The 22609-nt window shown below is 39.9% G+C and overlaps 1 protein-coding gene and 1 long non-coding RNA gene across 6 annotated transcripts in view; one reads left to right on the top strand and one right to left on the bottom strand.

Moving 5' to 3' along the window:
• Nucleotides 1-1582: 1582 nt before the first annotated feature.
• Nucleotides 1583-22609, bottom strand: part of LOC123877600 (lateral signaling target protein 2 homolog) — a 51729-nt gene continuing 30702 nt past the window's right edge. For 3 of the 5 annotated variants that reach the window (XM_045924402.1, XM_045924405.1, XM_045924404.1), the window contains 12 exons: nucleotides 18339-18476; nucleotides 13835-14025; nucleotides 12134-12281; nucleotides 10479-10584; nucleotides 9741-9896; nucleotides 9058-9160; nucleotides 6924-8408; nucleotides 5573-5677; nucleotides 4982-5178; nucleotides 3332-3548; nucleotides 2789-2922; nucleotides 1583-1817 (listed from right to left, as the gene is read on the bottom strand). In XM_045924402.1, the coding sequence (XP_045780358.1) occupies nucleotides 1678-1817; nucleotides 2789-2922; nucleotides 3332-3548; nucleotides 4982-5178; nucleotides 5573-5677; nucleotides 6924-8408; nucleotides 9058-9160; nucleotides 9741-9896; nucleotides 10479-10584; nucleotides 12134-12281; nucleotides 13835-14025; nucleotides 18339-18476 (3120 nt within the window). In that variant the 3' untranslated portion in view covers nucleotides 1583-1677. Of the gene's footprint in view, nucleotides 1818-2788; nucleotides 2923-3331; nucleotides 3549-4981; nucleotides 5179-5572; nucleotides 5678-6923; nucleotides 8409-9057; nucleotides 9161-9740; nucleotides 9897-10478; nucleotides 10585-12133; nucleotides 12282-13834; nucleotides 14026-15634; nucleotides 15720-18338; nucleotides 18477-22609 lie in introns of those variants that run through there. The other 2 variants (XM_045924403.1, XM_045924406.1) reach the window with 2 other exon arrangements.
• Nucleotides 4571-14562, top strand: LOC123877629. Its single transcript, XR_006798633.1, has 4 exons — nucleotides 4571-4581; nucleotides 9990-10001; nucleotides 12827-12832; nucleotides 14452-14562. It is a non-coding gene; the product is annotated as an uncharacterized LOC123877629 (long non-coding RNA).

Here is a 22609-nt window from a genome sequence, read left to right as displayed (position 1 = left end):
AAAATGGTTAGCAAACTTATAACTAGCATCGAATGCGGATTTTACGAATTTTGGAAGATTTGATAATTAATAAGAAATAATTTATTTTTCACATAGGTATCATCCCCATTTACGGGTGAGAATTAATTATTAAAGAAAACAACTATGTTAAAAATTTCGAAAATCTATTTTTTTTTTTAAATTACACTCTTTAATAATGAATTCTAGCCTCATAAACGACCGCTATACCACCACATCATTTTATTACTACAATCCAAGACACTATGTGAATCATTTTAACTCTGTTAAGGTTGAATAAAGACAAAGTACACTCTATAGATCTCAGCTTAAGGCTCAGACACACACAATGTACGACAGGAAGTCTCCAATGTGACACCTATTCTCTATCCACGGAGAGAAGTTAGCATGGGGCTCTCTCTGTAATGTAATTCCATGCAAATGAGAAAGACAAAAAAAATCAGTGCCCGTTAACCATTTTGAGTCATTAACCTTTATGGTACGATTTTCTACGTCCGTCCGTCCATCCGTATGTTTGTCTGTCACAGTAACTACTAAGACTGTCGAAACTTGGAACAGTGGCCCATCATTATTAGAATTTTAAAAAAAAAAAACAAAATCAGAAAACACTGAAGTCATTCCACAACTTAGCGGTTCGTATCAGAAACGTTGAGCAAAAATGTGTCGCACGAGTGGATTGGAGTGGACTGGATTGGATTGGATTGTAGTGGAGTGGATTGGATATCCTACCGTTTTGTGTGTGACCAAACCTTTAACACGAAATATTTAAATTTAACATCAGTCAATATGGAAAAAATACATTTTTTTATACTAACCATAATATTAACAACTTACAGTCAACTAGGGAGGGGTTAGTATGGAATAGTATATATCACAAAGTTCAGAGAAAGAAACATTGGGAAATTCACGTTGGTTAGTAAAATATGGCAAAAAATCTGTCAAAAAAACACCACATTGATCCTACTGTTCTCATAATCAAATTTTTTTTATTTATTTTTTTTGTGATAAAATCAGTTATCTTTTTGAATAATAAAAATATTCCTGTATTATATTGTGAAGTATGTTGTGGAATTTTTATTAGTGTGTGTAAAAATTAGTGTTAAGGTCTCCGTTTGAAATTGGACCTTATTACTGTAAAATAAATATCGATCTTGAAAGCAATAATAACAAAAATGAATATGGATAGTGAAAAGCAAGAATGCATTAAGCTTCATAATCCATTGATGAAATTTTTTACCTCAATGCCCAGTTTCTCAATTTCATTGCAATTAAAATTAAACTTTGTTACAAAGCAATACGGTTCACAATCTAGTGATGTTAGAATCACAGACTACAGTCTGTTCAAACTATTGTCTCAATTTTATTGCAATTAAAAACGAACTCTATTCTAAAGTATTAAGGTTCATAATCAAATGGTCGCGAGATCTGCTCGAACATACAGTTTCACTGATAGTGCGACGTTTGGATTGGATCTATCTTGAAAATTCAACTTTATTCCAAAGCAATAAGGTTTATAATCCAATGACGATAATAATCACAGAAGACTAATAGTAATTATGATTAGTTATTGCAATTAAAACCGAACTCTATTCCACAGTATTAAAGTTCATAATCAAACGGTCGCGAGATCTGCTCGAACATAAAGAACAACAAACAGTTTCACCGATAGTGCGACGTCTGCCGCCGACAGTTCTGCGCGATAGTCTGGAAGCACTCTTCGCAAACTCGCACGGGTTTCATTTGTCCGTATCGTGGTAGGGGTATCGAGTTTGAACTGCACGATGCGCAGAACACTTTGCCTGTAAGAAAAATACTAAGTTTTAATCTTCTTCCTTCTTAGGGGAGACCCGTGCTCAGTAATGGGCCGGTGACACTCTTTTTATTCTGTCTGCAAGCTAAAATCCATACAAATATTACAAACTAGCTGATGCCCGCAGCTTCGCCCGCGTGGATTTAGGGTCTGAAATCCCGTGGGAAAGTTGTCACAAAGTTCCTCTATCGCTTAAAAAAAAAATTACGCAAATCGGTTCAGAAATCTCGGAGATTTCGGTGTACATAGGAAGAAAAACACAACTCCCTTTTTGAAAGTCGGTTAAAAAAGTAGCCTATGTTACTCCCTGATCAATCCTCTACTTGTCTGTGAAAACCCCGTCAAAATCGGTCCAGCCGTTCCGAAGATTAGCCTTTTCAAACAGACAGACAGACAGACAGACAGACAGACAAAAATTTTAAAAACGTGTGATTCAGTGTTGGTATCGTTCAAATAACCATATGAGCTTAATATGAGGTAGTTATTTCGAAATTACAGACAGACACTCCAATTTTATTTATTAGTATAGATATTCAATTGTAATAGGTAAAGAGACAGCTTTCATCCCGAAGATGGACATAGGCTACTTTTTATCCTGGAAATCAGTTCCCATGGGATGATTAAAATATTGTGGAATAAATAAAGGCCTTATTTGAGGGTTATGAAACAGTCCCTAAATATTCAAAAGTCAAAATCATTTATTCAAAGTAGGTACAATTGTACTCTTTTTGATGGTCGAAATCGTTAAATTTGTACGATATAGTGGTGATAATTTATTACGTATCTTAAAACTAAAACTACGAGGGTTCTAAACGCGCCCAAGTCTGAGAAGAGCCCACAACAAACTCAGCCGGGTATTCTTTTTTTATTATTATCACCAATTCTATTTCTTAATCTTGTTGTTGAGGTGACCTGTACTCAGTAGTGGGTCAGCGATGAGATCATGACGTTTCATCTTACCGCAGTTCCTACAGTGGTGTCTCCGCCTGAAGGCAGTGAAGTGAGCGGAACAGCGCATACACGCCGGTGCGGCGATGTCGGGTACCCACTCCGGTGCTCTCTCCACACTTGCGGGCTGTGAACGCTCCTCCCTACTGTAAGAAGTAAGCACAAATACTAACACAAGTCAAGTTCAAAGTCTCTCAGTGTCTATGGAGCGGGCAAGGTTGGGAGTCTCTGAGCAACAAAATCCGTAACGAGGATATCCATGGAGAACCAGTGGCAGTGGGCAGGCCACGTCTGTCGCAGAACCGATAGCCGCTGGGGCAGACGTGTTTTAGGGCTTCTGGGCCGCATACCAGCAAGCGCAGTGTGGGACGACCTCCAACCCACTGGACTAATGACATGGTGGCGCGCTCTTAGGAAGGTCTATAGCCAACAGTAGACACAAACAGGCTGATTGATTGATTGTTAGTCTATAAATTTTAAAAACAAACTTCGGCGCGTCCGATGCTGTCGAAGCATGCTGCTGAACTCATTGGCTTGGCATCTAAAAACACTTACCTATAAGTGAGATCTCCTGTAGACACGGAAGCCTGCAGGTTTCCACTGTTGTCGACCGACTTTCTTCTCGTATCGCCCGGCGTCGCTTGCTCGACGATAGTTGTCGCGTTGACGGTGTTGCGACGCGTCAGTCGCGGGTTCGATTCCGACGCGGTGGAATCTGAATTACTATCCGCGTACACTTCTTCCGCTGAATATACGCTGTCGAATGAGCTGCCTGTAAAGAATAAATCGAGGGTAAATAAAACATTTTTAAATAACATACTAATTCCGTCCTCGGCCCGTTGCACTTTTTGTCGTATGTAAATGACATGAGAAACTGTATCCAGCATTGTTCATGCTACCAATTCGCGGATGATACTTGCATCCTTTTCGCTGACCGGGATCCTGATAAGATCTGTGATGCATTGCAGACGGACTTCAACACCCTGACCATGTGGTGTCACGATGCGGGTTTAGTTCTTAATGTAAAAAAAACCAAATTGATTCACATCAGATCAGCCTATCTAAAATATCTCCCCTTTAAAAAAATTATAGCTCACGATCATGTCTGTCTACACAGTGATAATCTGAACTGTTGTAATTGCCCTTCGATTGAGCTAGTCGACCGATATACCTATCTCGGTCTCACCATTGACTGTAAATTCAACTGGGGTTTGCACATAGATTATGTATGTAACAAACTAAGGCAATTTCTCGCTAATATAATTATCTTGAATCGACGGATTCCATTTAAAACCAAATTAATGCTATATAACTCGTTTGCTCTAACTTACGTACAATATGGTCTCAGTAGCTACGGTCGAACTTATAAAACTTACCTCAATAATATATATAAGTTACAGTTAAGAATTTTAAAAACTATTGTCTCCAGTTCCATTAAATCGAAATACGACGGCAATGAACTAGGGCTATTTAAACACTGTAAAACATTACCCGTTCAGGAACAGTTTAAATGCTCATTGCTAAAGGAGGAGTTCTTCAACGAGAAGATACTCCGAAAAATAGAACATCCTGTACAGACGCGAGTGATGACGGCTAACCGCCTGCACACTACGCGCGCTAACAATACTTACGGCGAGCGAACCACCGCGTACTTGGTTCCGCGATTCATAAATGAACTACCTCCAACGCTGATTAAAAAAATAGATATTAAAAACATTAAGTATAAATTAAAAGAATATTTCTTAGCAAAGCTAGATGGCTGAGTCTTTTATGTCTATTAGATTATATTATAATTATTTATATTAGTGCTAATCCTATTGACCTAATAAACCTTAAATTTAATAAACCTACCCACGATACAATGTGTTACATACTTACATGATTCTTCGCGTTATACATATACCTACTGTAGATTATTTCTTCAATTAGTTAATAGGTACCTACCTTCGTTGCAGCTAGGCACCGAGGACAAACCTCTGTGGTTTTTTCGGTGTGTTTAGTTTAAGCTTTTATTTGAATGTATTTTGTTTTGATAATAAATAAAAAAAAAAAAAAAAAAAATCGAATAATATAAAGGATTTGTAATGTAAAAGATTTATGTTTTTGCTTATATTTTTGGGGTTTTAGTTAATTTGGAATACAGCTCTCAGTATCCGCAGAAGGACCACAAAAGAGCTAGAACCCAGAGCTAAAAAAAGAACTCACCAGTCTGTATAACCTGGTCTTCACTCGGCTGATACACTATGGTCTCCTCTTCCTTTGTCTCTGGCAGTTCACAGGTCTGGTTCATTTGGAATACAGCCTTCAGAATATTTCTTAGGTCAGCCGCAAAGTTTGTCTGTAACTGGTCAGCCACTCCCGCTATGCATACGAATAGCCGGTGTATGAGATCTTCACTTGATCTGTGAGAGAAGTGGACAATGATTTACTTACGGCCTAATAATTATATCGTTATTATGATACCGTTAATAATGATAAATAATAATCAATCTTTACGCAATCGAATACATAAATACTTAGCAACATTGTTATTTGTTAAGAAAAGATCATACAATTCTTGACAAATAACAACGTTGCTAAGTAATTTATCAACAGATTATAAAATTAATTGATTTTTCTGTCCAACACAATTTATGCTGGCTATAGTTTTCTCCTCTAATTTTAATATGGATGCCTGTCAAGAGTGAATAGGCATCTTCTAGACAAGCGCGCTCCATCTTAGGCTGCATTCACCACTAACCAGCAGATCTGATTACAGCCAAGCACTAGTACTTATATAAATTTAAAAAAACTTACTTGAATTTCCCTCTCGCCTGTTGTCTTGCAGCCAACTCTTGCGCCTGTAACGCCAGAGCTATTTGTTCGTCGTCCGCGCACTCCGCACTGTCGCACGACGTACCACTGCAACGGTAATGATGTATTACAACACTAGTGCGGTAAGTTGCGCATTAAAGTCGAGGTCAGAAAAACTTTGCCGTTTTTATAGCTGACATTAATATAATCAATCTCCTGTAATTTAACTTCTTTAGCAGGCATACTTTTTTGTTTGTTTGTTTGTTAGTCCGTTTTTGTAAAATGAATAAATATTATATTATTTATTCATTCATTTTAAGGATCAGGACTCCATGAAAATCATATGTAAAAGTTTTTTTTTTTTTTTTGATTAATAAGTATTAATCAAAGTATAAGCCCAGCGAGCTATGGAGAGGGCTATGTTAGGAGTTTCACTGAGGGATAAGATCCGAAATGAGGAGATCCGCAGGAGAACCAAGGTCACTGACATAGCCCAAACTATTAGCAAGCTGAAGTGGCAGTGGGCAGGCCATGCCTGTCGTAGAGGCGATGGCCGTTGGAGCCGGAAAGTCCGTGAGTGGAGACCGCGTTTAAGCAAACGTAGTGTGGGACGCCCTCCAGCACGATGGACCGACGATATAAAGCGGCTGGCGGGAAGTGGCTGGATGAGGAAGGCTGAGGACCGGGTGTGGTGGCGCTCTATAGGGAAGGCCTATGTCCAACAGTGGACGTCCACAGGCTGATGATGATGATGATGATGATGAATAAGTATTAATTCATTCATTATTATTGTAATCTGTCGATAAGTTACATAAGGTCCAAATTAATATTTAAACTATATGTAACCTGTCGACAAGTTGCTTAGCCACATTGTCATTCGTCAAAAAAGTTGCTGTGTACAACTCTTGACAAATTACAACATTGCTAAGAAACTTATCGACAAATTATAGATAACTTTTTTTTTCTCTCTCTCTTCTGGCTTTACAAAGATTAGCCAATGTCAAATTTGTAGTTATTTGTAACAAGTTAGCTAAACTATACAAGTATGGACCCCGTCTGTGCCGGCACTCGCCGACATACGCACGGCACCCCTTTAGAGCGCTTTCCAGTCAGTTTTAACAAAAAAAACACTCCAAAAAGGCAGAGCACGCCCGCCAGCTAACACCAACACAGACGAAGTCTATAGATAACTTGGATATTGAAACCAAATGTAAACCAAAAAGTATTTCAAATTTGTTTTAGAAACTGATGTTCTTACTATATGGGGGTGGGTACTTATACTTATAAGGTACTTTGCCCGCTTTATCACTAGCTCCATGAATAAAAAAAAATTACTCAATCAAACGAAACTCACCTTTCATCCACAAAATGGTCCAAATTTAATCTCAACGGGCTATTCTGTTTTTGCGTCGTCCGATTGTCCAATATCACATGACCAACGGGCGACCACAACTTTTTCTTCTTTTTACTTTTCATACTGGTTTTTTTTGTTTTCCTCCTAGAGTTACTACTTGAGCAATTAGGCTCGTTCGACCTATTATTATCTTCTACTAGCGAACTAATTTTTTTATCCGATTCCCTATGCCTTCTTAGTTCGGTTATAACGTCTTCTATGGTCCTGAATTCCTCTTGAGCGTCTGCGGAACCCCAATTTTGTACGGAACCACTATTTATAGATGTAGCTTCATTCAAGCCATCTATGTTCAAGCTGTCAATATGAGATGACCCTGCTTCGTTCTTCTGAGTATGTTCCTCAACAATATTTACAACGTTCTCCCTTACGTCTGAAAAGGAACTTTCTAGAGTATTTTTCGTCTCTTTCTCGTCTATTTCGTCTACTGGACTTTTTAATACCCTGTTCTGTTGCATGAAATGGTTCTCTTTAATATTTTTGTTCTGTTCTGTATCTGGTGATCTGTCTAAGCTTGTATTTTCTGTGCTAACGCCTGAGTCGGCTGGCGAATCGTGATCACTTTCATAACCAAGCATGAATTTAACCCTTTCCCCCTTATCTATGTCTACATTAGCGAAACTCGGATCACCCATTTCGATATTGTCACAATTCTCTTTCAACTCCTCCTTAGTTATAAGAAGTTGGCTCAAATTCACGCTAGCGATCGTCATATCCATATTAACAATATCCGCATCAATACTAGGTATCATCAATTGGACATCCGGGTTTAACAATCCCCGATTGAAGTCACCGTCTTCGTCTTGGTTAAAAACCGCTGAATTATTATGTGATAGTGACGCTAACACAACGGGCTCTTGGCTTATCGCGTTCGGTATCAAGTAACCATGACTAGTAGACGGCATACAACTTAACTGCTCATTTCTAGGGCCGGTGAAACCAAAATCTTCGGAGCTATCATTTGATATTAAAGTTGGTACATCGTTGGTTGAAAACGAATGGCTTTTATTCATATCAAGTATTGTGTCGACTTCGGTAACGAATGAGGATAAGCGATCGACTAGTTCGTTTAGTGATGTGACCAATTCCTGATCTGGGATTTGTCTTGGCTCTGAGCTGGAAGTGGACGCTGATACTGCGTTAATTACTAATGGGTCAAACATCATTAAGCCGTTTGTTGAGAGGTTTCTCAGGGAAGATAGGTCGCTTTCTGGTCTACTGATCTTTCTCGTTCTATCGAAGTCTTTGCTTTCGTTGGTCTGGAATGTGTCTGTGCTGGCCGTGTCTGTGTGTCTGTCGTCTTGTTCGGATTCCCTCTCAGATTCGTCGACGTCTTCGCTAAGACGTTTGAGTCCGTCAATGATCGGCGTCATAACTTCTATGTTGTCGGGGAGATAGTCCCCGTCTGTTATTGTCGGTTCACTCGAACTGGAAATAAAAGAAACAGGTATTTAATAAACTATTTTGATGTATTTGATAGTATAGTGCGGCTAATTCGGCGGCGGACCAATAAATTCCTGAAAGGCCGGCAACGCATCGGCGGTACCTTTTGTGCTACAAATGTTCATGGGCGGCGGTAATCACTTAACATCAGATGACCCGCCTACCCGCTGCGCGACTTCGTCCGCGTGGATTTAGTTTTTTTTTAAATATCCAGTGTTCCTCTTTGATTTTCCAGGATAAAAAGTTACCTATGTCAATTTCCGGTACGCAAGCTAAATAGGTTAAACGAATACGCAAGTTAAATAGGTTAAACGAATGGGCATTTAAGAATCCCGTGGGTACGCTTTAATTTTTCGGGATAAAAGGAGTCTCTGTCCGTTCCTGGGATGTAAGCTAACTCTGTACCAAAGTTCATCAAAATCGGTTAAAGTGTTAGGCCGTGAAAAGCTAGCAGACAGACAGACACACTTTCGCATTATAATAGTAGTATGAAGGAAGGGATTAATTTTACTTTAAGGTTGATTCACACCAAGCACGTACACGTGACTCGTGCGTAAACCCCTAACACACCGGGTTACGTCTACGCTTCCGCAACGCTTACGCAGCCTGTGTGGAGTTATTAGTGTGTATTTACCTTTGTGTTGTGTACAGATCCCGGCAGTGTGCGTGGTCAGCGTAGAACTTGGAAACAAACTCGCCAATGTCAGGATAGCAAGAGTCCTGTGTCGAATCATCTGCTGCAATCAGAGTTATTTAGAGTCAATTTTATCAGAGTATAAATTTTCTTTCAGAATGATAATAAATAATAATGCTTTAGATCACAGTCCACCACGCAAAGTGCAGAATGGCAAACAGTGAAAAAATCGGTCAAGTGCAAGTCAGACTCGCAAGGAATAACACTTTTAAATTTATTTAAATATTTATGGCGACCAATTAGTTTTTTTTTTTTATTCTTTGTTATATCGGCAACAGAAATATTCTGTGGAAATTTCAACTCTCTAATCCAACCTATTCGGTTTACGAGATATAGCCCGCTGACAGACAGAAGGACGGACGGACGGAAGCTAAGTCTTAGTAATAGGGTCCCATTGGCATCCTTTGGTTACGGAACAACCCGAAAAAAAAATACTTACCAGGAGGTAAGCAAAATGATCTTGTGCAGCAGGGTGCGGAACGTACATTACCGCTTCTATTTACCAGGAGTTATCTTACCAGGAGGTATCTTACCAGGAGGTATCTTACCAAGAGGTATCTTACCAGGAAGTATCTTACTAGGGGGTATCTTACCAGGGGGTCTCTTACCAGGAGGTATCTTACCAGGGGGTATTTCAAATCCAGCCAGGTTGGAGACGTCTTCATTGGTGCACAGAAACCGTTCCAAAGCCAGCAGCTCCCGCCTGTCCAGCGTCCACAGCAGAGACCTGATCTTGTGCAGCAGGGTGCGGAACGGACGGAACATGTCCGACATCTCTTCTGGAAGTAATACAAAAGTCAAAGTCAAAGTCAAATCATTTATTCAAAGTAGGTACTATCGTATAGGTAGCGATAGATTTATAGTCTTTATAGTATAGTTTTTCTGTCGCTCTGTGCATTTTGACATTGTACTATATTTATATTTATGAACTCAGAATTTTTCCTCTTTCATTTGATATCCCACTCGATACCGAAACCCCCACTTTTTTGGATGTAACATCGTAAGGTCAATTTTTTTATGTAAAATGTAGCCTACGTCACCCGGGTCATACAACGAATCGACACCTTATTCATCAAAATCGGCTCAGTAGTTTAGGCGCTACGGTGGATCACACATAAATACAAATCTGTCGATTTTTTCCGTAGAAATGTACCGTTTCACCGGACCATAAAAAAGGTTTCGATTGACCCGGATCCATCAAAATCGGCTCAGTAGTTTAGGCGCTACGGTTAAACACACAAATACAGACCTACATATATACGTACATAGACTGCTAAAATCATAACCCATCCTTTTGGATTCGCCGTAGTCGGGTAAAAAATCCGATTGTACAATGCAAAGAGAGATTCAACAATGCTTACCCGGCATTTTGTCAATGCTTAGCGGGCCGCTAGAGTAGATAAGTAGGCCGCTCACAATGGCCAAGCGAGGCACGGCGAACATCAATGCCGGGTCGTAAGAGTCCACCTGAAAATATTATACTCATTATTTATTATCTGGTCTACAAGGAACCATAAGCTTAATTTGCAATAATCCGCTAAACCAAACAAATCTGTATGGTGCAACACATGCATCGCCCGCCCTCCCACTAATAAACATGCAGGAAAAGCCAGCCACCAAGCAAGCCGTACGCACCACCACCACGCAGCGCCGTGACAAATTCAGTTTTCAGATTTATTCCTTTACTTGTGGTATAAGACCTACCTACCTGCCAAATTGCATGATTCTAGGTCAATGGGAAGTAACCTATAAATTTTCTTGACAGACACGACGAACGGACGGACGGACAGACAGACAGACAACAAAGTGATCTTATAACGGTTCCGTTTTTCCTTTTGAGGCACGGAACTTTAACAACCGTATGCAAGGGCGGCCTTATTGCTTAGAGCAATAATGAATGATGCAGGTTTTCCGGTATCAATCTACAGATTTATGTCAGCAATATTTAAACTGTTTTGTTTTAACAGTGTCAAAGTCAAAATTTGCTGTAATCTATAATAGTTTGATTCTTGACATTCTTGAATGACTTTGCAATTAGACATTGTGAGGTCTCTCTCATCTTCTGAGGATGCTCCGGTGTCGGGGCGAAACGCGCGTCGAGTGGTGTTGGAATTTGTGTGGTGCTGCGTGCCATACAGATTTCGTTGGTTTGGCGGATTATAGCAAATTAAGCTTTTATATCATCCTTGTATAATTTATAATGTTCTTATGGTAATCCGCCATCTTATATTTACTTGTACTAGTACATACATCGACACACATTGGTTACATTAGGCCATTAGATATATAATATGCAATCTTGTTTACCCAGTAGTTAAATATTACAATTTAACTACTATCTAATAAGGGCCGTTTAATGAACGTAAGCGGAAAGTTACTGGATGTTGTAACTTGTAAGAAATAACTGTTAAGGTAACGAACAGGTAACAGGTAAGTTAAGTTAAATGATTCAATCGATAAAATTAATCAAATTCATTTGTCCAGTTCACAAGTCCAGGTCATCAACGACAAGTTTGGTTAAATAATACAACTGCTAATTGATTTCACTTGTACTATTTAAAAGTTCAGGTAAGTTTGGTTAAAAAGTAAAAATAAAATTCAATATAGCTGAAATTGTAAAAATTCAGGATAAAATCAATTTACGCGTAAACTCAGGTAGGGTTAGTTAAGTAGATATTATATAACCCCCGACCCAAAAAGAAGGGTGTTATAAGTTTGACGTGTGTATCTGTCTGTGGCACCGTAGCGCCTAAACTAATGAACCAATTTTACTTTAGTTTTTTTGTTTGAAAGGTGGCTTGATCGAGAGTGTTCTTAGCTATAATCCAAGAAAATCGGTTCAGCCGTTTGAAAGTTATCAGCTCGTTTCTAGTTACTGTAACCTTCACTTGTCGGGGGTGTTATAAATTTTTAATTTACACTTGTGAATTCAGTTCTGAAGTGACTGTAATGCCACCTAGTAGTGATACACTGGCAGTTATCGAAACTACTTTGAAAAATCCATATTCAAGCTTACCTGCTCCTGAGTGAGAAGGTTCTGTTTCAACGCCCTCCGCAGGCTCTCGGAGAACAAAACGCAGATGAGCTGCTGAGCCTCGAACTCGTGCGGCGTCTTCACATTTACCATTGCACTCACATAGCACAGTTCGAATTCCGCGAACAGTCTGAAAAATACAAATCAAGATACAACACACAACACACACACACATAACACAGAATTATTATTATCTTCCAGAACAAGACCACAGAATACTTAACATCTTCCTAGTAGAGAAGGATCATTCCACAAAAACAATATAATATATGGTATTGTATTAAAAAGGATATTATGGCGTTATATTATTGTAAATCGAAACTTTAAAAAGCGCATCCACCGAGTTTCTTGCTGGCTCTTTTCGGTAGGAAATAAATTCCTAACCAGTGGTAGATAGTTACATGTGACAGTACTTGTAAAGTTTATTCCCCCTCTCTCTCTCTCTCTCTCTATCCCTTATCAAGGTTGTAAATTCCAATGAAGAGTATCTATAACTCTTTTCTTGTACAGACTTAAAAAAAAAGTCGCTTCTCACAGAAACACGTAATGCCCTATGTATGCGTGGCACACGACGTTCTTAGGTGCATTTGCAATAAAACTGAGATAAAAGTGAAAAATTAAAAATAATATGTACATCTAAAGCACTAAAAATTGCTTGGGTGTTTTTACGAGAAGTTTTATGTGATTAATTTTACCTCTCCAGTCACTAAGGAACAACATATTAGAAGAACAATGGAAGAATAAAACGTTTGTGTTATTGGTACTTAGATGAAATTATCCTATTGAAATTCATGTGGCATGTGGGTTTAGAATGCAGGCAAAAAAATTAAGTAATCAATTTAATTCGCAACAAACGAGGCTAATAGGATAAATTAAAATGTAATTTGATTTCCTTAATGGCATTATTATTTTCATATCAACTGATTTTGTTTGTGTTTCCTTTGATAACATTTCTTTGTAGGTAATGAAGCTAAACAAAGTAATTAACTAATTAAATAACGATATTCTTCACCGATAACGATATTTAATACATTCTATTGTTATGATAAGCTGATTAATAAATTTAGAGCCTCAATAGCTCAACCGGTAAAGGAGTGGACTGACAACCGAAAAGGTCGACGGTTCAAACCCCGCCCGTTGCACTATTGTCGTACCTTCTACTAGCACAAGCATGACGCTAAGTTGGAGAGGAAAGGGGAATATTAGTCATTTAACATGGCTAATATTCTTTAAAAAAAAAAAAAAGTAATTACCTAAATTAAATAACGATATTCTTCACCGATAACGGTATTTGATAAATTCTATTGTTATGATAAGCTGATTAATGAATTCAGGGTTTCAGATCTTAGAGTCAGCTTGAGATATAGAGCATACTTATTTTGATTTTGAACCCCCGACCCAAAAAGAGGGGTATTATAAGTTTGACGTGTGTATCTGTCTGTGGCATCGTAGCTCCTAAACTAATGAACCGATTTAATTTAGTTTTTTTTGTTTGAAAGGTGGCTTGATCGAGAGTGTTCTTAGCCATAATCCAAGAAAATCGGTTCAGCCGTTTGAAAGTTATCAGCTCTTTTCCAGTTACTGTAACCTTCACTTGTCGGGGGTGTTATAAATTTTTAATTTACACTTGTGATATTATTAAAGGTAAGTTGTACTAATATTTACAGTATTATCCAATCTTACCTGTCAAATATTCTCAGGCTCTCATGCAACATGTCATCGTGGTCTTGAAGGGCAAGACCGCGTGGTCGCAAGCACTGTTCGCGGAGTAGAGACCGGACCGTTTCTAGACTTCGAGTGAGTGCCTTTGCTAGGGGTCGCATTGCGGCGGATTCTTCCTCCCGGTTCATAATTGAGGATCCCGCTGCTAGGCACTGAAACAAGAAGGGCATTTATCAAACATAGTCTTTATAATCACGCTTTGGAACACTTTTCAGACAAAATACCTAATTAGGCCTCAAAAACCCAAGGAGACTTGATAAAATGTAAATAACGGATTCATACAGCAGACTCTCGATTTTTATCTTTTTTTTAAATCTTAAAATAGATTAATCTTTTTTTTTTGTCAGCCCTAGCACAGACTACGGTCTATTTGGGCTGCAAAATATCAAGCACCAGTCTCAGTTTTTGTCTAGTGCTTTGGTCTACAACAATTGGTGTAAAATGTTCTTTTATAATTAAGTCTTAGTTATACATCGATGGTCTCAGTTAAATAAATAAAAAAAAATACCACATTATTAATACGACAATTTTATTTATTTTTATTTATTCATTTAGAAACAAGAAACTTAACAAACTAGAAACTTAATGAAAAGTGAATATTTAACACCAAACTTTGTAGACCAAAGCACTAGATAAAAACTGAGACTGTTTGCAATTTGCAGCCCAAATAGACCTTAGTTTATGCTAGGGCTGACAAAAATCATAGGCCTTAAAAGATTAATTTATTTTAAGACTTAAAATATCAATGGTTGGTTGGTTTTGAATCATTAAAAAAAATTATATTTTTTTTTTTAATTAGCGATTTACATTATAATATTAGGTACGTCGTTGAACCACAAAATAAGCCTAAAATCATCAAGTACTCTAAGTAGGCTTTACCAAATTAGCGCTTCGTTCTATTAATACTCGTAAATGACTATTCTAAATACCTCTACACCAAACCACAGCTGTCCAGCCAAGTTGTCCTGAAGAACACCTTTGGGAAACTTGACGCGACGAACTTGATCCATTATCTGACTCCTGAATACGGCGGTAGGTGCAACGGATTGGGTTTGAACGGCCGACCTTTCGTATTTCAAACCTTTCCTTTAACTATTGAGCTGTTGAGACTCGTATAGCACTATTCTAAGCACTCACCTCTGCACCGAACCACAGCTGTCCAGCCAAGTTGTCCTGAAGAACACCTTTGGGAAACTTGACGCGACGAACTTGATCCATTATCTGACTCCTGAATACGGCGGTAGGTGCAACGGATTGGGTTTGAACGGCCGACCTTTCGTATTTCAAACCTTTCCTTTAACTATTGAGCTGTTGAGACTCGTATAGCACTATTCTAAGCACTCTCCTCTGCACCGAACCACAGCTGTCCAGCCAAGTTGTCCTGAAGAACACCTTTGGGAAACTTGACGCGACGAACTTGATCCATTATCTGACTCCTGAATACGGCGGTAGGTGCAACGGATTGGGTTTGAACGGCCGACCTTTCGTATTTCAAACCTTTCCTTTAACTATTGAGCTGTTGAGACTCGTATAGCACTATTCTAAGCACTCACCTCTGCACCGAACCACAGCTGCCCAGCCAAGTTGTCCTGAAGAACACCTTTGGGAAACTTGACGCGACGAACTTGGTCCATTATCTGACTCCTGAATACGGCGGTAGGCTCAATGGATTGGGTTTGAACGGCTGACCTTTCGTATTTCAAACCTTTCCTTTAACTATTGAGCTGTTGAGACTCGTATAGCACTATTCTAAGCACTCACCTCTGCACCGAACCACAGCTGCCCAGCCAAGTTGTCCTGAAGAACGTCTTCGGGAAACTTGACGCGACGAACTTGGTCCATTATCTGACTCCTGAATACGGCGGTAGGTGCAACGGATTGGGTTTGACCGGCCGACTTTTCGTATTTCAAACCTTTCCTTTAACTATTGAGCTGTTGAGACTCGTATAGCACTATTCTAAGCACTCACCTCTGCACCGAACCACAGCTGCCCAGCCAAGTTGTCCTGAAGAACGCCTTTGGGAAACTTGACGCGACGAACTTGGTCCATTATCTGACTCCTGAATACGGCGGTAGGTGCAACGGATTGGGTTTGAACGGCCGACCTTTCGTATTTCAAACCTTTCCTTTAACTATTGAGCTGTTGAGACTCGTATAGCACTATTCTAAGCACTCACCTCTGCACCGAACCACAGCTGCCCAGCCAAGTTGTCCTGAAGAACACCTTTGGGAAACTTGACGCGACGAACTTGGTCCATTATCTGACTCCTGAATACGGCGGTAGGCTCAATGGATTGGGTTTGAACGGCTGACCTTTCGTATTTCAAACCTTTCCTTTAACTATTGAGCTGTTGAGACTCGTATAGCACTATTCTAAGCACTCACCTCTGCACCAAACCACAGCTGTCCAGCCAAGTTGTCCTGAAGAACACCTTTGGGAAACTTGACGCGACGAACTTGATCCATTATCTGACTCCTGAATACGGCGGTAGGTGCAACGGATTGGGTTTGAACGGCCGACCTTTCGTATTTCAAACCTTTCCTTTAACTATTGAGCTGTTGAGACTCGTATAGCACTATTCTAAGCACTCACCTCTGCACCGAACCACAGCTGTCCAGCCAAGTTGTCCTGAAGAACACCTTTGGGAAACTTGACGCGACGAACTTGATCCATTATCTGACTCCTGAATACGGCGGTAGGTGCAACGGATTGGGTTTGAACGGCCGACCTTTCGTATTTCAAACCTTTCCTTTAACTATTGAGCTGTTGAGACTCGTATAGCACTATTCTAAGCACTCACCTCTGCACCGAACCACAGCTGCCCAGCCAAGTTGTCCTGAAGAACACCTTTGGGAAACTTGACGCGACGAACTTGGTCCATTATCTGACTCCTGAATACGGCGGTAGGCTCAATGGATTGGGTTTGAACGGCTGACCTTTCGTATTTCAAACCTTTCCTTTAACTATTGAGCTGTTGAGACTCGTATAGCACTATTCTAAGCACTCACCTCTGCACCGAACCACAGCTGCCCAGCCAAGTTGTCCTGAAGAACGTCTTCGGGAAACTTGACGCGACGAACTTGGTCCATTATCTGACTCCTGAATACGGCGGTAGGTGCAACGGATTGGGTTTGACCGGCCGACTTTTCGTATTTCAAACCTTTCCTTTAACTATTGAGCTGTTGAGACTCGTATAGCACTATTCTAAGCACTCACCTCTGCACCGAACCACAGCTGCCCAGCCAAGTTGTCCTGAAGAACGTCTTCGGGAAACTTGACGCGACGAACTTGGTCCATTATCTGACTCCTGAATACGGCGGTAGGTGCAACGGATTGGGTTTGAACGGCCGACCTTTCGTATTTCAAACCTTTCCTTTAACTATTGAGCTGTTGAGACTCGTATAGCACTATTCTAAGCACTCACCTCTGCACCGAACCACAGCTGCCCAGCCAAGTTGTCCTGAAGAACACCTTTGGGAAACTTGACGCGACGAACTTGGTCCATTATCTGACTCCTGAATACGGCGGTAGGCTCAATGGATTGGGTTTGAACGGCTGACCTTTCGTATTTCAAACCTTTCCTTTAACTATTGAGCTGTTGAGACTCGTATAGCACTATTCTAAGCACTCACCTCTGCACCGAACCACAGCTGTCCAGCCAAGTTGTCCTGAAGAACACCTTTGGGAAACTTGACGCGACGAACTTGATCCATTATCTGACTCCTGAATACGGCGGTAGGTGCAACGGATTGGGTTTGAACGGCCGACCTTTCGTATTTCAAACCTTTCCTTTAACTATTGAGCTGTTGAGACTCGTATAGCACTATTCTAAGCACTCACCTCTGCACCGAACCACAGCTGCCCAGCCAAGTTGTCCTGAAGAACACCTTTGGGAAACTTGACGCGACGAACTTGGTCCATTATCTGACTCCTGAATACGGCGGTAGGCTCAATGGATTGGGTTTGAACGGCTGACCTTTCGTATTTCAAACCTTTCCTTTAACTATTGAGCTGTTGAGACTCGTATAGCACTATTCTAAGCACTCACCTCTGCACCGAACCACAGCTGCCCAGCCAAGTTGTCCTGAAGAACGTCTTCGGGAAACTTGACGCGACGAACTTGGTCCATTATCTGACTCCTGAATACGGCGGTAGGTGCAACGGATTGGGTTTGACCGGCCGACTTTTCGTATTTCAAACCTTTCCTTTAACTATTGAGCTGTTGAGACTCGTATAGCACTATTCTAAGCACTCACCTCTGCACCGAACCACAGCTGCCCAGCCAAGTTGTCCTGAAGAACGTCTTCGGGAAACTTGACGCGACGAACTTGGTCCATTATCTGACTCCTGAATACGGCGGTAGGTGCAACGGATTGGGTTTGAACGGCCGACCTTTCGTATTTCAAACCTTTCCTTTAACTATTGAGCTGTTAAGACTCGTATAGCACTATTCTAAGCACTCACTTCTGCACCGAACCACAGCTGCCCAGCCAAGTTGTCCTGAAGAACGTCTTCGGGAAACTTGACGCGGAACCCTCTCGCCACCCTCTCGTCCCCTAGAACTTGGTCCATTATCTGACTCGTGATGTTGAGCACTCTGTCCTGGAAACAAAGAGTTAAGTGTATAACTAAACCTGTGCCTTTCAAAAACTTGAAGTAAATAAAAAAAATTGGTTGTCTGTAAAGTCGGTTTACTGACGATAGTTGAACGTGACAACAAAAGCCGATTGTGCTTCTTTGTCGCTCGTTCCGCGCTCTCGCTTGCACTTCAAGCCTTACATGGAACGCCTCAGAGCGAGGTAACGCCGCACGAGTCATGTTTTTTCGTGCGTGCAGCCGGCTCTATCGAATTATAAGACGTTGTCACGTCAAAATCCCAAACAAAAACGTTTCATGTGAAAAATAAGGGTCAGTTCCTATCAAAAAGTTTCGGCCATTAAAAGTGCTGATATCAAAAATTATGGCCAGTTCTTTACTAGGCTCGGTAAATGGAACCATACAGTTTTATAAGGTGTATCTTCTTCGACCACCTTTAAGCTGTCATCGCTTTCATAGGGATCCTGTTAAAATGTGTTTAAATAATCAATGTCTTAATATTAACACCGCAATTCGAAGCTCATTTGGACTGGCTATGATTTCTTGTTTTCAGCTTGACAACATTTTTGTACTCCTTTGAATTTTGCCAAGAAAACCATTGCCAGTTCTAAATGAGCTTCCAATTGTGAGACCAAGTGTGGGGACGGCGGTGTCGTGTAAGTGAGCTACAACCTTCAGAAGTATCTAGGGCTAGAAGAACTATCTAATAATATTATGGGACCTCGTAAAATGGGGCATTCAATAAATCAGTTAATGTATTGGGTCCATAATTTATATCACAGAGTGCATTGTCCACACGTAACTCATTACATTACTTGACAACTATGTTGCAATCTTCACGTAGTCTTTTATCACCACATAAATATTATGTACATGTTATTATTATGCAAAGATGCCTTCTATATATAAATATTATGTCATACGTGTAATATTGTGGCCTGATGTAGACAAACAGATTTTTTTCCAATTTTGATCAAAAGATTTTTTTCTCTTAGCGTTTTTTCGAATTGACTGGGGACCAACCAATGACCTCGTTGGTTTTGTGGATAGCTTCTCTAGCTATATCACGAGGTACCGGGTTTGAGGCCCAGGTCAGGCAAAAAAGTTTTATTTATATGTATAGGAAAAATATAGTTCAAAAATAAATAAAATGAGTGAAGGTCAGATAATTTGACAACCCTAATCCAATTTTTCGAAGTGTAATTACTCCCAAAGGCCGCATTAGTGGATGTTGGTTTTTTAGGGTTTTTAGGGATCACTTCGTTGTCTGTCTGTCTGTCTGTCTGTCTGTCTGTCTGTCCGTCTGTCCGTCCGTCGTGTCTGTCAAGAAAACCTATAGGGTACTTCCCGTTGACCTAGAATCATGAAATTTGGCAGGTAGGTCTTATAGCAAAAGTAAAGGAATAAATCCGAACACCGTGAATTTGTGGAAAAAATTAAAATGTGTTTAAATTTTCAAAGTAAGATAACTACACTAAGTGGGGTGTCAAATGGGCTTTACATTATAAAACAGATTTCTATTTATTTTTATGCATAATATTTTATCGTGTAAAATGTCAAAAAAATACCCGAGTACGGAACCCTCGGTGCGCGAGCCCGACTCTTACTTGGCCGGTTTTTTACCAGTGATAGGCCTTAAGAGCTATCTTTCAGTAGTATCTTTTAAGTTAACAGTGAATAGGCATCCTCTAAGCAAGCGCGCTCCATCTTAAGCTACGCATGATCACTTGCCAGCAGGGCTGATTGCAGCCAAGCACTATATAAATATAAAAAAAAGAACCCTGGGACTGTAAGTGTCGACTATTGCTTCGAATACAGCGCAACGATGTACTGTACATAACAGAACGCAATAACTTCGTAATCTATACAGGGTGTTTGGTAATTATTATACTATATATAGTTATACTATATATAGCTCGATTACCACTGACTGACTCACTCACTCATTGACATAATTGTTCTCCTAGAAGGAGACGGAAAATGATATAATGATGTAGGGGAGTTGTGTTTGGTTTCGGGAACCCTCTGGGGAAAAATTATGACATTTCAGAAAAACAAGATGGCGGCCGAGGTGATTTTTGCAGCTCCGTTGTTTTCCAACCGATTTCGTCGAATTTTACAATCTTTAAAGAAAGTAGTAAACGGTTAATAGAAAATGTGAAAAAAATTGGAAAAACAAGATGGCGGCCGAACCGTAGCGTTTTGAAAATTTTGAATTTTCGACCCCGAACCGCGGCGCCACAGATCCGAAACGGGAAATTGAAACTAATAATTTTTTTCTGGTTTCGTCTACGATTATCCTGAATTTTGACGGAATGGAAGTGGTTTTTAAAAATTCAAGATGGCGGCTGTCGTGGCGGCCGTTATGTTAGAGGTACGAAAAAACGCCATTTTAAAATTTAAATATCTCAAAGTTGACAACATCGGAGCGATTCGGCTTCTATCAAGCGATTGTACGTTTAGACTCGAGGTATAGATTGGTGGGAAAAAATTACCCCATTTTTAGGGAAATTTCGAGATTTTCGGGAAATTGTAAAAAAACGAAATACGGACTTTTCGCAAAATCCGAGTATGAGCGATTAAGTGTTTTGATTGTACAAATGACATTTGGGTATTTTTGCCGCCGGAGACTGGCAACACTGGAATTTATCAAAGAAAAAGTGATTTTCGACGTGGTCTTTTTTCAGGGGCGATCGTTTCGCGTGGGTGCGAGCGAGATGAGAGATTGAAACGTCATCGGGAGCGGTATATCCTGTAGTTATTGGAAAAGTTGTACAACGATGTAATTTATTTCTGCAAAACGAGTTGGCGGCCATTTTGTATTTTTTTTAATTTTTCAAAATTTTGATCACGTTTTTGAGGCAGTTGGCAACATTTTGGAAAGTCAATATGTATGAATCGATTGTGTATCTCGGCTGACAGTATGGAGATATGCAACCGGTGTTGCCACTTTTGGGGAGATTTTCGAGATTTTCAACTAAGAAACTCCTGTAAAATTTTGTATGAAAATTTTTTTTTTCACTGATGGTATCGTATAGAAAACAAAAACTTAGTAAGCCAAAATTATGGAGACAGCTGATGATTGAGGATTTCGGAGACGGGTGAAGGGTCCGCTTAAGGTATTGAAGATAGGTGGGGGGTGCTCGAGCAAATGTCATTCATGACGTCATCCAATTGCCAAAAAGCTGAAAAAAAATTCAAAATGGCGAAAAAAAGATGGCCGCCATACAAATTTCGCTGGCGTCCAGCTCGGAGGGTATAAAAGATGGAGGTACGGTTTCTTGGCAAAAGAGGATCAGGATCCAAAGGTTTACTCGATGAATATAAAAAAAATTCAAAATGGCGGAATTTAATTTTCCATACATTTTGTATGGCGAATATTGAATGCCTCATTCTCCTAGAAAGAGACAAGAAACGATACGATGATGTTTAGAAGATATGTTCGGGTGTGGGATGGGAATCGGGAAAAATTATGACATTTCAAAAAAACAAGATGGCCGCCTATATGATTTTTGTAACTCTTTTGTTTTCCAACCGATTTCGTTGAAACTCGCAATCTTTGAAGAATGTAGTAAACGATTAATAGAAAAAGTGGAAAATTTTGGAAAAACAAGATGGCCGCCGTATAAATTTCGTTGATGTCTATCTCGGAGGCTATAAAAGATGGAAGAGTGGTTTCTTGGCAAAAGATGATCAGGGTCCGAAGGTCTACTCGGTGGAACAAACTTTGCATGCTCGCGGACCACTTTAGTGGTCCGCGCACCCACGCACCCTACTTTATTAACCTCAACTACCCCTTTTTTACAAAAAAATGATATGGATGTCGTTTTCAGAGTTTTCCAGCGTGCTAATTTTGATAACGACATTTTAAAATCCAAGATGGCGGACATGCACTTTTAAAGAATTAAATTGATATAGGTGTCGTTTTATGGGGTTTTCGGGGTAATCTGTGTATCTTAATAAAAAAAATCGGTTTAATACAATATAGTAAAACCTAACCACGTCACGCGAGCTGCTTTAGCAGCTCGCGCACCGAGCAAAAGCTAGTTATTATACTATATATAGCTCGATTACCACTGACTGACTGACTCATTGACATAATTGTTCTCCTAGAAGGAGACGGAAAAGGATATAATGAT

The sequence above is a fragment of the Maniola jurtina genome, chromosome 24, assembly GCF_905333055.1.
Source record: "Maniola jurtina chromosome 24, ilManJurt1.1, whole genome shotgun sequence".
Taxonomy (NCBI): Eukaryota; Metazoa; Arthropoda; class Insecta; order Lepidoptera; family Nymphalidae; genus Maniola; species Maniola jurtina.
The sequence above is the reverse complement of the archived record's forward strand: the minus strand, read 5'-3'. Positions and strand labels throughout refer to the sequence as shown.